Below are 16,153 nucleotides of genomic sequence, written 5' to 3'. Positions count from 1 at the left end.
TGATAATGTACGACTGCCCTGCACTGTTGGTGTAAATGTCCAAGATTAGCCTCCAGCTGTTTCTCCAGTTCACCTCTCCAATGATCATATTTAATTGTCCTGCCCTCTTTTGTATCAGGTCACTCTAGTATAGCTGCTGCAGCTTTAACTGTTATGTAAACTGCACAGAGAGCTTCGGCTATTGGTGCTGTATACAAATGCAATAAATAAATAAAAATAATAAATAAATTGTTGTGATGAAGAGGGCGTTTCACCAGGTGCTGCATGCATACAAATGACACCTGCTGAAATTCCCCTTTTTATACAAATGTTAAAAATTCAGGAGCCTTGTCCTCCTTTCCCTCTGCGTGTTTAGACAAAAAAAGTGCTACAATTCTCAGCATTCATAGGGAGGCTCTTTGGTGGGCAGGAATGGGAGGAGACTGGAAAGGCCAGGGTACAAGTTCTCCTGAAGTCTGCCCAGACTCCTTCCCTTCCCGTCCCTAGCTAGATGGGCAAAAAAAACCTACCTATCAAGCAAAAATGCAGGGCACAAGGATGGGGAGACAAAGATCACTTCTGCTGCTCATCCCACTCTGCATAGGATAAGCATAAGCCTCTGAATTCATGCGTTTATGATCATCATCACAATAAAATGGCTGCTTTATATTCAAGCACAAAACAGGATACCATTACACTGATAATATGAATATAGACTGTGCAACTGGATAACTGAATCAACTAAACATTTAATACTTCATTGTCACAACACTTATAGTATATGTATGACCATAAGTTGTTATAGAATTTTTATGCATGAAAAATCAAAATAAAATGGCTGCTTTACATTCAAACCATAAAATGGTGGTATAAATATACTGAAACAGGTAAGCAAGCAGAAGTAATTAACAAAACATGCATTGGATGGAGCAAGTTTTGGGTTTTTCTAATTGCCTGTCTGGATTTCCGTTGGTATTTAGTTGCTAAGGTAAAGCAAGTGGGGAGTGATTTATGCATTGATTTTTCAAATATTTTGTAACCTGTCATTTGTCTGATCTAAATTCAAATGAACAAAAATCAATGTTGCAAGATAGTTCTTGCAGAGAGACTTCAGGAATAGCATCTGACATTTCCTTTCTAGTCATTTGTGGAAAGACAAGTTTTGACTATTTCGTAGCCAAGTCAATCTCTTGCCACTCGGTTTTTTTAATTAACGCTTTTAAGAGAATTCTTATGGAATGTCCCAGTTTCAGAAAAGTGATTGTACAAAAGATGAGATGCTCTTGATGCCCTTGTGAAACATTTCATCTATTGCTCTGCCTGTTGTTTACCCCTCAAATATTAAAATGTATTTTATTAGAAGTTACAGAACTGTATGATTATTATGTTGTGTCACACACCTTGGCTGTCTTAATATACTATGTGCAACTGTCTTGTCCTGTGTTTCAGGACAAGCTTCTCCAGCTAGGTGTATACGGGCATTGCCTGAGGAGAGGTTGTCCGTTAACAAGGTTTCAGTTGAGAAAGCCGGATTTCTCCGATTCTGAATCACTGAGTCAGCCACATCCTGGCTATAAAAAAGGAGAGCTCACTTGCACCTTTACAATGACCATCGAAACATGGACCAGTTCTGTAAGTAGGTTGTCTTTTTCTCATGATCTCATTTCAGGAGACACGTGTCCGTTTGGAGATGAAATTACGACTATGAACTTTCTAAGTGCAATTTGTTATTACCTTAGTAAATGCATATTATTATTATTATTATTATTATTATTATTAGCATTGTTATTGTTAGTAATAGCAGTAGTAGTTTAGTTCAGTTACTAGTAATGGAGTAATCTGGATAGAGACATTGTCAAATATACTTTTATGGAGGTTTACAAGGAGAAAAAAACCTGGATGAACCTACACTGGGGATGTTTAAGATATATGATGTCCAACTTGAGGTCAAGGGATTGAATCTATGGGGTCCTCCTTGACTCTTTCTTAACCTAATTCCCCACCACCACTGTGGTCCTGATATAGATTGCGAGTGAGCAGGTAAAAAAAGCCAAAGGCAAGGGGTATATAGATTGCCCCATTGGAATGAAGGGGAGCTTTTATTCCCATGCTCCTGATCAGGGTTGGGACCATAACTGGGGCCAAAAGGCTAAAGCTGCCTACCCTTCATAGCAGGAGCCCAATCCAGATTGTGGGGGGGGGGGGCATGCTGACAATTTGTGGAGCGGAAGACTTGCATGCAAGGGCAAACAGCATCGTTAATGCTCAGTTTGGCCTTCATTGCAATGGTTGCCTTGTTTTGACTTCATCTTCTTCACCTTTTTCTTCACAAAAGAAAGTTGTAAGCTAAGATACCTTGTACTTTTTCATCTATTTGATTTTAATTGTTATAACGAATTTTGTGCAATGGTGTGACAGTGAAGCATGGTGTATGAAATTCTAAATAAACGAATAAAGTGGAGCTTCTGACACTCACTGGTGGACACTTACTGGCACAAAGTAAACAGTGTTGCAGTGGATCTCCACCCAGTTGGTGATTATTTATTAAAGGAGTTAAACATTTTCTAGAAAATCTAAATAGCTTCAAAATCAAAGCTGAAGTAAACAACATTTGCGTTCACGCTTCATCCATTTGCTTTCTCTTTTGTGTCATTATCCTTGTTGAATCGTTGGCATCTTCTTTCCTCTAGCATTTTTCGCACTCCTGCTGCTCGTAGCAGCCTTGGTCTCTCAACAGCACGCTGTCGAAGAGGAGGAATGGATGAAGTGTTTCGATGACCCTGACTATGAGGAGCTGTTAAAAGTTGCCAAAAATGGGCTGGAAAAGGCTTCGGCGCCAAAGACTGTGGTGATTGTCGGGGCGGGAATCAGTGGACTCACTGCTGCCAAATTACTGAAAGATGCCGGGCATCAGGTAATTGTAGTGGCTGGGGAACACAGGCCTTGAGCCTTGACAAAAAAGATGAGAGGATTGAGTTGACGGGTTTTTAATCACTGGATTATCAGTGATAGCAGAGTACAACGGTCTTAACTATGAAACTAGTAGAAGACTCAATAAATTGTAAGGCAGAGAATTTAGGTTTGTAGTGTACAAAAAAAAAATACTTTACTGGCAGTTCATTATGGCATAAACAATGTACAAATATACTCACACATGATCAGATAGAAAATACATCAGACAGCAGTTCTTCACAGGAACAGAGTGATTATTTAAGCTGGTTACAGAGATATCAAACACTCCTTATATACACTTATATACTGTACAACTGATGCAATACATAATTGGCACTCATAGAAAACTTCACACTATGTCACAGTCCAATTAAACAATTAAGCACACCTGCAAACTTGACCTTTCCAGTAATTGTCTCTTGCTGACTCAAGGCTTTTATCCGGGTTTTGCAGATCAGTCCAGAAATATGGAAAAAGAAAAAATCTGAGTCCAGTTCAAGGATCTCAACATGAGTATTTAACCCACCGCTGGTTATCATGTCATCCAAACCCAGTCAGTAGCTCTCCAAGGTCTGAATCACAGCAGGTCTCTCACATTGCTATTTGACCCTTTTGCTGGGAGATTTCAAGGACTGAACCTGATGCCATAGCATGACGCACAGGGGATCCCAGGATCAGGGAGGGATGATCCCTCCCTTCCCCGGGATCTCGCCCTGCACTTTGGCCCCGGTTCTGCCGCGGTCCCGGGCTGAGCCTGAGACTGCAGAACATGTGGCTGGGCACTGCGGGTTGACCCAGCTTTGCACAATTCCTTGCAAGGAGCCGTAAGCCATGCACGGGGCACTGTGCCCATTGGGGGTAGGGTGTGGGGAGCGAGGAACGAAATTTAAATTTAAAAAATTACTTGCTGTTTGCGCACAAGCGTTCGTGTGCTGCCGCCCCTTTAAGTTAAAAAAAAATGGCAGGTGCAACGCCTCTCCTTCTGAGGTTGTTGTACATCGCATGTAAACAGAGGAGGGATCTCGCGATAAATGCATCGCGAGATCTTCCCTCCTCCGTCGGAGGCTAACTGGTAGGTCTAGCTAAGGCCTGAGACAGTCTACATGCAAATCTGCTATGGAGTTATGGCCCCTTCCATGGTCATGTATAGTAATGTTTGCTGTGTATGTGAATCTATCTGTACGCCACCCTGAGATCCTTGTGATATAGGGCGGGAGATCAATGTTTGGATAAATAAATAAATAATAAAATGTGTAGCTCTGTTTATTTCTGGGGTAGCAATCTGAAAGGAAGTGTGTTGCAATGATGCAAAAGCAAGCATGCTTTTGTTCCTAGGTTCATATTCTGGAAGCCAGTAACCGTGTGGGAGGGCGGATAAAGACCTATCGTGAGCAGGATTGGTATGTGGATCTGGGACCTATGCGTCTACCCAAAATACACAGGTAAGAAAAAGGCATGCAGAAAACCCATTCCTTTTATGCAAAGGGAGGGAGGATGCTCTGAACTTTTCTGGGACTCCGCTACCTCCCTTGTACAAAACCTCACCCTGAGGAACATCTGGGTTATCCAGAAAGGCACCCCCCCGTTTTCCTGGCCCTACCCCTTCCCACTGACATTTCTCACCCCGGTTTTGAAGAAGCCTATGTATGAGCACCTGAATAGGGCAGAGGCGGTGAGCACAGAACATGTGTTGCATTTGAGGTGCAATGCTATATAATGAAATGTGTTCAAACGCATTCCTTTCCGGCATTCTCTTCCCTTCTGATTTGCAAAAGTTGAATTACTTACAGTATTCTAGCACCCCTGGATATAGGAGTAACTGCCTTGTGTTTTACAATTGCCTTTTCTGACAGTCCTTTGCTATTTCCCTCCCCCCTAGAATTATTCGTGAATATCTTAAGAAATTCAACCTCAGCTTAAACCCATTTGTTCAGACGGATAAGAATGCCTGGTATTTAATTAAAAATAGAAAGGAAAAGGTGGGAACTGTGAATGAAAATGCTAACTTCTTTGGATATCAAGTGGATCCCAAGGAGAGAGGAAAATCTGCTGATGAACTCTATGTGGGAACACTGGATAAGGTATGTGCAGTTTGAAGAAGTGTTTATAGGGAAGTACTGAAATAACTATTGGCCTCCACTTTGCACTTTAAGTGATCTCTACTTTGCACACTGAGGCAAACCCATAATTCCCTACATGGATATTATTTCCTTATTAGGAACCTGCAATGCACAAAGTGGATCTGAATATTGTAACCTTCTAAATTTTTGCCCAAAATTCCCATCAATTTCACAAATACGTGTTGGGAGCGACTGAGGTAGGGTGCTATTCATGAAAACAAAACCCAATACTCCCTTGTGCATATGGAACTAGCTGCACAGTAAAGAACATAAGAAGTACCATGCTGGATCTGACCAAGGGTCCATCTAGTCCAGTACTCTGTTCACATAGTGGACAATCAGCTGTCAACCAGGGACCAACAAAGCAGGACACGGTACAACAGCACCCTCCCACCCATGTTCCCCAGCAACTGGTGCACACAGGCTTACTGCCTTGGATACTGGAGGTAGCACATAACCATCAGGGCTAGTAACCATTGATAGCCTTCTCCTCCAGTTCTTTGCATCTGGACTATTATTGTTTACACACTGCATGACTGGGCATGTTGTAGCTCTAGGGTCATATGCTGCCCTCAGTCTAATTTCATGTGGCCCTCGGCCCAATTTCAAAAGCCTTTGCAATCAGTTCAAAACTCTAGCAAGATTGAACTGAACATCTTTGGCAGCCCACTGAGTCGGAAGAAAGACATGGGAGAGAAAGAGAGAGAAGAGGGTGGCACAAAGTTTTGGCTCCAGTTTCACCCACCACTGGCCTCAGCCATGACCACTGCTGGAATGCATAGATTACCCCTGAGGGAATGTGGCCCTAGTATAGTGTCATCAGTTCACGCAAGTTAGTGAATTAGGGATATATGAGAATCATTGAGAATTAGGGATATATGAGAATTTTGTTTCAGTTCGCAACTCACTAAGAAATGCCCCGTTCGGAATCCTGAATGAAAATGAAAATAGGAGCGCATTTTCTCTGAAAATGTCCACAAACTTGTCTTCATGTTCACAAAATGTGTACTTGAAAAATGCATCACATTCTCAAAAATCACACCTTTTTGAAAATGCGCCCATTTTAAATCACCCACACTTTTGTTTATAGGGAAAATTTGCACAATTTTGGGAATTGGTTGCACAACTTTCATGTCCAATAGCTGCTTGTTTTGCACAATTTTCCCATTGGCAAAAAACATTGCAAATGTGAGGGCGACTCAAGGAGAGATGAGCACAGAATTGATGTTCAGAGAACATCGGTGAGCCTGAACATGGCCAGATCTACACCAAGCAGGATATAGCACTATGAAAGTGTTATGAAAGCGGTATATAAAAGGCAGAAGCCGCATGACAGCTTTATAGCAGTATTGAAGTGCAGTGACAACTGTTAGGGCCCACAGACACATACCATATACCACTTTCATACCGCTTTCATAGTGATATATCCTGCTTGGTGTAGATCTGGCCCATGACTTGTTCCCCCAACCCTCACGGAAATGTCATCTATGTTTAGTGTTTTTCTCAACTTCGAAAGCTGAATAAACATTTAATGGGTGAAATTGTGGTATGCATTTCCCTTTGCTTGTTAGTTACCATTATTTATGCTTCCTGTGCAGGTGACAAAGAACTGCACAGTTTTGAAGGAGAAATATGACTCGTATTCCACTAAGGTAAGAAAAGTGGGTAAGAGAATGACAAACATACTCTAATCCCCCTGTACATTCCCCGCAACTATTCACTGGGCCTCCTTTGCACATGGAGGGCTCATTCAACTCATAATGAGGAGGAGGAGGAGGAGGTGGAGAGTATGAAAATGCTTCCTGGATGAGGCCTACCAATTTGTCTACTAGAAGCAGGGGAATGAAAACCCCACAGAAATGTACCTCAAGGTTAAAATTTCTAGAGGATAAGATGCGTAACATGCAAGGAGGCTGTACTGAGAGCCAGTGTGGTATAGTGGTTAGAGTGTTGGACTGGGACGTGGGAGATCTAGGTTCCAGTCCTCACTCAGCCGTGAATAGGGTGACCATATTTGGGAAACCAAAAAAGAGGACACCTAGTGTGTGTGTGGGGAAGCAGCTTTCTGAGTCCTGCAGAAAGTACGTTATTCCCCCACCACCTTAAAGAACCCGACTGGAGTGGAGGAGGGGAAAGGATTTCATTCTGCACCACCACCATCCACTCCAATTGGGGCCTTTTCTATAATGTCCACGAATGACCCACTTTCCCCTTTAAGACCTCAATTGGAGCTCGGGGTGGGGGAATGATGTGCCTCAAGAAAGCATGTCATTCTCTCCTGCCATGCTAATGGCAGCCTTAAAGAGGAAGGTGTGTCATTCCAGGACATTTTTGAAAATTATAGAAAATCCCCCCTGACACCATGGAAAGAACAAAAACCAGGACAGATCCAGGGAAATCCTGACAGTTGGTCACCCTAGCCGTGAAGCTCAATGGATAACCATGGGTCAGTCACTGGGTCTTAGCTTAACCTACCTCACAGGGTTGTTGTGAGGATAAAATGGAGCAGAGAAGGACTCTGTAAGCCACCCAGGGTTCCTTCTAACAGGAAAAAGGGTGGTATATAAATGTACTACTATTGCTACTACTACTACTACTACTACTACTACTACTACAGTATGTCTCCCCATTTTACCATGTTCATCAAAGTGCACAATGAAAAATATAATAGGCATCATATAAACCCACCAAATTATTTAAAAAAACACACACAACAAAATCTCAATCATAAATAGTTATTATATTATTCAATTCAGAATAAGTAAGTATACAGTTATCAGGATTGTTCATTTAGCTGATACATTTTAGGGACAGGGGTACCATTTAGCAGTACTGCCTCCATCTCTTTGCCCAGTCTCAAACTCAGTATGCTTATTTGTCAAAGAGCCTTGTGTTTCCGGTCAGCCCATTGGTGCTACTCACAGAGAGTAGGGCATGACTGATAACCAGTCCATTGCTCATCTCTGCAAACAAACAAACAAAAACTTCTCACATTAATAATGTAATGTGGGAGCCGTGAACCTAAATAAGAAGGTAGAAAAGAGGTAGAACTAAATTGACTATTATGGTTCATGACTGAAAGCTCCATGTTGGTCTGCCCAAAATATCCTTCGTTCTCATTAACTAATAATATTGCAGAAGGAGAAGGAGGAAAGTTTAGGAAACTTTGTATCCTTTTAACTACTATGTGAGTAATGATATAAGATAATGTGTTCGTGTCAGTGGGATCCAGCTTATTTTCCACCAGCAGGAGCATTCAACATCCACCACTTTTCTGGAAAATCCCCCAACCCTCTGGAGCAGATTATTTTGTGTAGGACAATAGGAGACTTCGGGGGAGGGGGGAATCCACAAAGGTTGCCCTCCTCTATTTCCCCGGTGCTGGATCAGAAGGTTGCTGGAGTCAGCTTTTCAATTTGTGGGAGGCAGATTCTAGATACAGCCCTATGTTTGTTTTGGGGTAATGGAGAAAGGAATGGAAGATAAATTCAGCTAAAGTTCAAAACTGAAAAAGTAGGCACTTGCACATTTAACCAACTTTTCCCTACGCTCTTCTCCCAATTAGGAATACTTAATTAAGGAAGGAAATCTGAGCAGAGGGGCTGTAGATATGATTGGTGACCTCCTGAATGAAGATGCTGGATTCCACATTTCCTTTCTTAATTCTGCCTTGGAATATGTGACCTTCTTTGATGATAAGAGGTAATGGGGGATTTTGGATTCTCTTTTATTGATATGGAGTGAAAATTTGTCTTTATTTGGAGGCGGCTATTGTTTTAGGATTCCCCCAAGCTGACAAGCCTTTGAGCTAGTCAGCTTGGTTAGGAATGGCACTCAGAGAGAATTGTTTTTCCAAGACCAATTTGGGGGACTTTAGGGATTATTTAGGGGAATGGTCAGCCATGAGTCTTATATATGTGTGTTGCAAAGCTTCTAGAATGGTCTTCTTTTCATGATATTCATGCATAGCTAATTAAAAAAAACTTCAGCACTCAGAGACAAACGTATTTCCAATTGGAGACCATCAACTGCTTTTCTTTTCACTATTTATTTGCTCTGTGATTGATGACTCCAATGAAAAGCATTGTTTTGAGGTGATGTGTGCAGTGATATGACAATGCTATCTATATTGGCTCAATTCACACATGCATCTTGATACTGCATCCATCAAGTGATGAACAGGCATGTGTGAATCAGACCCTAGAATCATAGAATAGTAGAGTTGGAAGGGGCCTAAAAGGCCATTGAGTCCAACCCCCTGCTCAATGCAGGAATCCACCCTACAGCATACTTGACAGATGGTTGTCTCTATTTGGGAGCCTTTAGGTATTATATACAGGGAATGGTCAGCCATGAGTCTGAGATATGTGTGTTGCAAAGCTTCTAGGACGATCTCTTCAGGCTATTCATGCCTAGCTAATAAAAAAAACCTCACTTGTACACACCTTTCTGGCCATTTCCTAGAGAGCTTCGGCTATTCTACTAGAAATTTTCTCTCTCCTTCATTACTGGAGACTTCCCATCCTTTAGCTCTGAATTTCTGTCATTGATCCTTACTCCATACAACCATTTTATTCATGACAACCATTGGCTGAAACCATTTAAGAGAGTAAGAGACTTTGGGCAGCTGAGGTTGGTAGAAACGGAGAAGCAAAGGCCATAGTGCAGGCAGGGTCATGTCAGAAGGTAAATGCAGAAAGTTAAAGTGCATGGATCCTAACAAAGCTCAGTAACCAGAATGATCAAAAAGTCAGCCTATTTGTGGAATAATTTATGAAATGCAACTGTCACAATGCAGCTGTTTTGCTTTGCGCATTCACATATTGTTCAGTGAATTGATCCTATGGCTGTTTTCTTCTTCTCTTTCCTCCTCCCAACTTGACCTCTTCAGTTTTGAGGAAATCACGGGTGGATTTGACAAGCTCCCCAACGCTTTCTGCAAGGATATGCCCAGGACAATCTTTTTAAACTCCAGAGTCGAGAAGATTATTCGCTCAAGCAACAAAGTCAGGGTGTTTTTCCGAAAGCTGGGCAAAAATGCCTTGTCGTATCTGACGGCCGACTACGTCCTTGTCACTGCTACTGCAAAAGCCACACGACTCATCAAATTCCAGCCACCTCTTTCCCATTCAAAGGCTCATGCTCTGCGTTCCTTTCATTATGCAAGTTCTACTAAAATTGCCTTGGCTTGCACAGACAGATTTTGGGAGAAAGATGGGATTCGAGGTGGGAGGTCCATCACAGATCACCCATCCCGAATTGTCTACTACCCAAACCATGATTTCCCCAGTGGCCTTGGGGTACTCCTAGTTTCTTATACCTGGAATGATGACGCTGACTTCTTTGTTCCTCTCAGTGAGGAAAAGTGCATTGACGTGGTGATGGATGACCTATCCGAAATCCATAATGTGTCCAAAGTTTATCTCAAATCTGTTTGCAACAGGCATGTGATTCAGAAATGGGCGCTAGACAAGTTTTCGATGGGGGCCTTTGCTTCCCCCACCCCATACCAGTTCAGCCACTTTTTCAAGACTTTGTTTCAGAATGAAGGGAGGGTGTATTTTGCCGGAGAACACACAGCCCACCCTCATGCCTGGATCGACACTGCCATGAAATCTGCTATAAGGGCAGCGAGGAGTATTAATCGTAGTGCCAATAAATCTGTATTGGGAAATCTGAGCAATTAAATCTGTATTGCAGGAGTTGCGAAAACAAGCCCAGGCGATGTCTATCATTCATGAATATTGGGTATCTGCTGATTCATAATGATAGATCTTAATCAAATATCCTCCCATATCATCACCTGTTTTATGCTGAATATGTGAAGTAGAGAAAAAGGTTCCTTTTTCTTTTCTTTTGTTAATAATTGCACAATCAAAGGCTGAGGTGATCGTGGGGAGCATACAGAGTCCAGCTCCAAAATCACAAAGTTTTCCTGGCAGTGAAGGGGAACAAAATTGGTTTTGTCAAAGAAAAGTAATTGCATATATTTTCTTGTTAAATGATTTATTAGCAATGATGCTTTATCATCAGTACATCAATGTAAATAAATATTTTTCAGAAATCTCTTCTGTCATGGTGGCTTAATGCAGTAGAAAGAGCGGCTTGTGGGAATATGGAAAGCTTAAGTTAAATGCACCACTTAAATCTGAAGGTTCCTGGATGGCTGTCAGAATCCCTGCTCCCTTTTTCTATTGATTTATAGGTTCCCCCCCACCCACCCATCTGCGCCTTCACAACTAGGAAGGCCAGTTGTGTATTTCCAAAAAGGAAGGCATTGAACCAATGAAAAATAGGACAAAAGAGAATGCCAATTTCCATTTGTGTACATGTGCAGGTTTTGAGATAATTGTTAGAGTCTGGAGATAATTATTAGAATTTGAACATGAGAGAAGACAAACAAATTAATTTCCCATGTAAATCACACCACTAAATTCTTTAATTGATTTGCAGCCCACTCCAGGTCACTCAGATCAGTTCTCCTATTCGATTAATTTGGCTCTGGATGACCCAGATCCTGTTCCAATTTCCTTTTGATAAATTATCCCCATTCAGTTCAATCATTTACATCATTTTCCTCCCTAAGTCAAATTCCATTGTGAGTAAAGTCAGCAAAATTTGACAGCAAAGCATAAAAAGGCTGAATTTGGCATAGGCACTATATGCAACTCCCCTCTTCTCATGTGATACATGTATGGTGATAGCCATTCATCCTTCTTCCCTCGCCACATTGTAGAATGTACTCTGCACTATACTGAATTGCTACCTGTGTGCGACATTCAGTAGGTGAGGAGGTGGAATAACAACCCAATCCCAAAACACAATAGGGGCCGTCTCAAAAACAATCCAACCAAAACAAAGACCCAATATACATACACAATACCTTTACTTTCTCCTCTTAATATATAGAAACATATGCCAGTGCAACAGTGAAATATACATTATAAGTATATCAATATATATAGATGAAAATACACAAGAGAACTCGTGTCTCAGACTCCAATAACTTCAGGGTACCTGTAAAATTCTGTTTCAGCTATTCTGAACCTTTGTCAGGTCAATGTACGAAAATGAAGTTCAGTATCTTTGTTCTTTTTGTTTGGCTCTGGTTGAGGCTGCCAAGTAAAGATATTCTTGTTATTTTGGCGATAGCCCAAAATTCCTCCAGTCCACACCATTCTAAAGAATTATATCTGTTTTGTTACTATTTATTAATTGCACAAACAAATAACTCTTACCAACAGAACATTAAACACGTTTTTATAAAGATCCATTCCTCTTTCCACAACCCAAATACAGACTGAATGCATCTCTAAACTAAGCTTAATGTATTCCTTACAGACTAACATTATACTTAAAGTATCAGTCATTTGTAAATGAAAACAGATGTTTCTTACAAAAACAGAAATAAATCAAATTTGTCATTAAGCCTAGTGTTAGCAAATTAAAAATCCAAAATGCCTTTTACTGGCCAAGTAAAACATATGGATTGCACCTTCTATAACTAGAAGTATGCATCTCCTCAACAGAAGAAAAAAACAAAACACTTCAGATCCTCATCGTATTCCAAAAAATGTGATATTAATGGGGCATCAAGAGTCTTGGTCCTAATCTTACTTATGTGTTCATTGATACATCATCTCATGCTCCTACTTGTTTTTCCAACATATGCTAATGAGGTTGGCGCAACATTATGTAAACTGCCTTGCTAGATTGATAGGCAGTAAAATCTCTTAATCAGAAATGCTTCCCTTATTTGGAGTTAGTAAATTGTTGCAGGTGTAAGGATTGTGCACTGCAATCATATCTCCTACATCTAAAATGTCCACTTGTAATGAGGTGTCTCATCCTGCTATCAATTAAACCTGAATGTACAATTTTAACTTTTATACTACGTGACCTGCAATATCCTATAGTTGGTAAATTTTAACATCCTGGGATATTCTTAGCGAGATGCCAATGTTTTATAGCTATATAATTAATGGCAAAGGACATATTGTTATATACTAACAACCAAAACAGTTTGTTACTATGAGCTTACCTTACCTAATAAAAGGCCAGTCCTATGTTATCTATCAAGTTTATTTTTCATTTTCCTAATAACCCTCTGAGGGAGCTCTCAGAGTCTCAGGCCTTAGCTAGACCTAAGGTTTATCCTGGGATTGTCCCAGGGTCATCCCTGTTCATGTAAATGACACACAGGATATCTCGGGAGCAGGCAGAGATGACCCCGGGACGTTCCTGGGATAAACCTTAGGTCTAGCTAAGGCCTCGGTTCCTGACCATGCTCATCCTTACATTGCTTTTACACGTTTGCATTCCAGCAGTTGCACTTTAATCTTAAAAACTGCATAAATGGTAAATTGGCTCTTAGCTGAACTGGGTGATAACCTGAATAAAGAAGGACAGTTTTACTACACATTGGTTTTCTATAATTCCTTACACAAATCCATCCTTTTGACCTGTAAATTATCACACCTAGAAAAAGAATTTCCCACACAAACTTAGTGAACCATTCTATGGCCCCAGACAGAATCTGGGGGACCATAGGATGCTTCAAATTCCTGGATCTGAGGTCGGAGACAGCACTCTGATCCACGCTTCCTGCCTCCTCCGCCCTTGTAGCCAGCACAGGGAGAACTGTGATGGCTGCCTCTCCGGGGTCGGATAATTGACCTCAGAAAGGGGGTAAAGGGAGGCATTCAGGTGGGCAGGGAGGGGAGGAGAATGGAGAGGCTGGGATTCAAGCTTTCCTGAGGCCTCTCCAGCCTCCCCCCTGAAATGCCCCAGCTCTCCAAAACAGAGAACTGTCCTCTGTAAAGTAGGACATCTGGTCCCCATGGTCAGTATCCTGGCAACCTCTGCAAAGGGATGTCGGGGAAAGCTATTGGCAGGCTGCTTGTCAGCATACATTCCCTCAGGGATGACATATTTTAATTAAGAAGGATCAAAAGTGTGCCTTGGAAGTGTGCAATATTCAAATAGATCTTGATAGAGCAGAACAAAGTGCCCTTGCTACCAGGCTGCAAGGCATAAACTGGATTTGCCTTGTTAGGCATCAGTATTAACTTGCTCTTAAAAAATGAAATATACACACTGACTCCTAGGAAGGCATTGTATGGTACTGTTCATGATGGATTCCTTATCCGATTAAACATAATTTCACCTCCTGGGAGATGCCTCTGCAGGAGGGTCTGCGTAATTGACAAAACCAGTTTTCTTGGATTCTTAGCCATGTTGCGTTTAGCCTCAGCCTCAGTTGATCTCTATAAAACGGGAGAGTTCATTCGCTGTCTCAAACTGCCCTTCACATGGACCGCGTCTGTAAGTGTTTTCCTTTTCCTCTGAGATGTAATTGTGAGGCTTTGAGTGTCTAATAGTTTGTTGCTCAGGAGCATGGTGCACGGATAAAGCCCCAGGTTTGCCGGTGCTACCATTAGGCCAACTAGGCAGCCGCCTGGGGCGCAGACCTCAGAGGGGCACAGTACTGCCCTTTAAGGGTCAGTTTTATTCAAATTAGCTGTTTTAAGAAAACAACATTATAAAAGGAAACTATAATAGTTCAGAAACTCTTCTTGAACAGCTGAATCGATGTTGGCAATTTTGGGTGTGTGCGTGTGTGTGCAAGTAGGTCGCCTTGCCTAGGGCGCAAAATAGTCTGGCACCAGCCCTGCCTGGCACTGCTCCTTAGAAAGGATCTTGGGGATCAGGGCTTGAGAAGACATCAGCTTGAGATCTTCCACAGACGGAATAAACTAAATAGACCAATGGTCTGACTCAGTATAAAGATGAGAAGCAAGTGGCCTTTAGACTGACAGGAAAAAAGAGAATTCGCCCTCCCTCTCTCTCTTTCCTCTCCCTGTGCATGCAAGTGTTGGAGTAGTCCCTGAGGCGGGAAATGCGTATAACTTGTACCAGTACTATAAAATCTGAAAACTAGTTGCTAATGCCATTGGTTTGTGAACACTGACACCAGCCATTAGAGGTTTTGATTTCCTTAGATTGTGAGCCCCTTGGGGGGGGGAGGCGGGGACAGAACAACTAATATTCACAAAAACAGTTGTAAACTGCTCTAATGCAATGGGATAGATCAGGATATAATCCAAAGCAAAGCAAACAAATAAAATGATAGATAGATAGGCAGGCTGAGGATTTTTGATGTCATCTTCTCTTGGGGAGGAGCCAGGAATGGAATGTGAAAAATGTGCACTGGGCGTCAGGCTGGCCTTATTATGAGGCAGAGTGAGGTAGCTGTATCGGGCAGCAGATGTTGGGGTGTGGCAACAACCCCTCCCTCCCGGCAAGGCTGTTCCCCCCTGAGCCCCTACCTGTTCCATCTTCCTGAGCCAGTGCCCAGTGGACTTGATCCCTGTCCTGTTTTTTCCCCTCCTTAAATTTTGCATATTTTTCTATTACTAATTTTTCATCAAATTCCCAAAACTTAGAAAAATGCCCCACAAGTCCACGGAATTTGCCCTACTGGTAAAAAGCTAGTCCACTGCAGAATCCGCGGGTTGGATTAGTAAAAATCTGAACTCATTTGATTCTGGTGTGGATTCCTCCAACATCCCTTGTTCGATAGGAACCCAGATGAAGATAACCCTGGATGGCAGCACTCTGTTCTCAGCCTGCCAGCCTCCCAGTGAAAAGAAATGTTTTTAATTAAACAAAACAAAACCTTAAGAGATAAAATCAGGAGGGACAGGAAGAATGGTGGGAGCCAAGAAAGTGTCTGCAGGCACATGGGTGTCTACAGGCAGCATATTAGATACCCCAGGATTATGCTATTTATCGGAGCTAAAACTTGTGAGGATGTTCGAGCTAAAAATCCTAGTGATGTGAGATAGCAAGAGGGGATCTACACGTTGTCGCGAAGGCGCTTCATTTAGGTACGTCTTTTAAAAAGGCGCACGGAAGCGCCTCTTTCTTCACTGTGTGTACTGGAAAACGAGCGTTGGAGTCGTTGGTGGGGGCTGTTCACACAGTGAAGAAAGAGGTGCTTCCGTGCGCCTTTTTAAAAGATGTACCTAAATGAAGCGCCTTCGCGACAACGTGTAGATCCCCCCAAGTTCATGCAAAAAAGAAAAAAGAAAAAGAAAAGC

General features: G+C 41.9%; 1 protein-coding gene across 1 annotated transcript; it reads left to right on the top strand.

Annotated features, from left to right (window-relative positions):
- The first annotated feature begins 1,598 nt into the window (after nt 1–1,598).
- LOC134395493 (L-amino-acid oxidase-like) lies at nt 1,599–10,738 on the top strand. The gene is made up of 7 exons (XM_063121656.1): nt 1,599–1,611; nt 2,670–2,893; nt 4,267–4,373; nt 4,811–5,012; nt 6,650–6,703; nt 8,617–8,753; nt 9,943–10,738. Exons 1-7 carry the CDS (start codon nt 1,599–1,601, stop codon nt 10,736–10,738), a joined length of 1,533 nt encoding a protein of 510 aa, XP_062977726.1.
- The last annotated feature ends 5,415 nt before the right edge of the window (nt 10,739–16,153 follow it).

This window comes from Elgaria multicarinata, chromosome 3 (assembly GCF_023053635.1).
Source record: "Elgaria multicarinata webbii isolate HBS135686 ecotype San Diego chromosome 3, rElgMul1.1.pri, whole genome shotgun sequence".
Classification (NCBI taxonomy): Eukaryota; Metazoa; Chordata; class Lepidosauria; order Squamata; family Anguidae; genus Elgaria; species Elgaria multicarinata.
Note: the sequence above shows the minus strand (reverse complement) of the source record. Positions and strands in the feature narration are given on the sequence as shown.

Excerpts from the sequence above, each read along its gene's own strand:
- LOC134395493 (XM_063121656.1), top strand. Across the intron at positions 4,374-4,810 it reads CGTCTACCCAAAATACACAG|AATTATTCGTGAATATCTTA; the intron begins GTAAGAAAAAGG and ends CCTCCCCCCTAG. Across the intron at positions 5,013-6,649 it reads ATGTGGGAACACTGGATAAG|GTGACAAAGAACTGCACAGT; the intron begins GTATGTGCAGTT and ends CTTCCTGTGCAG.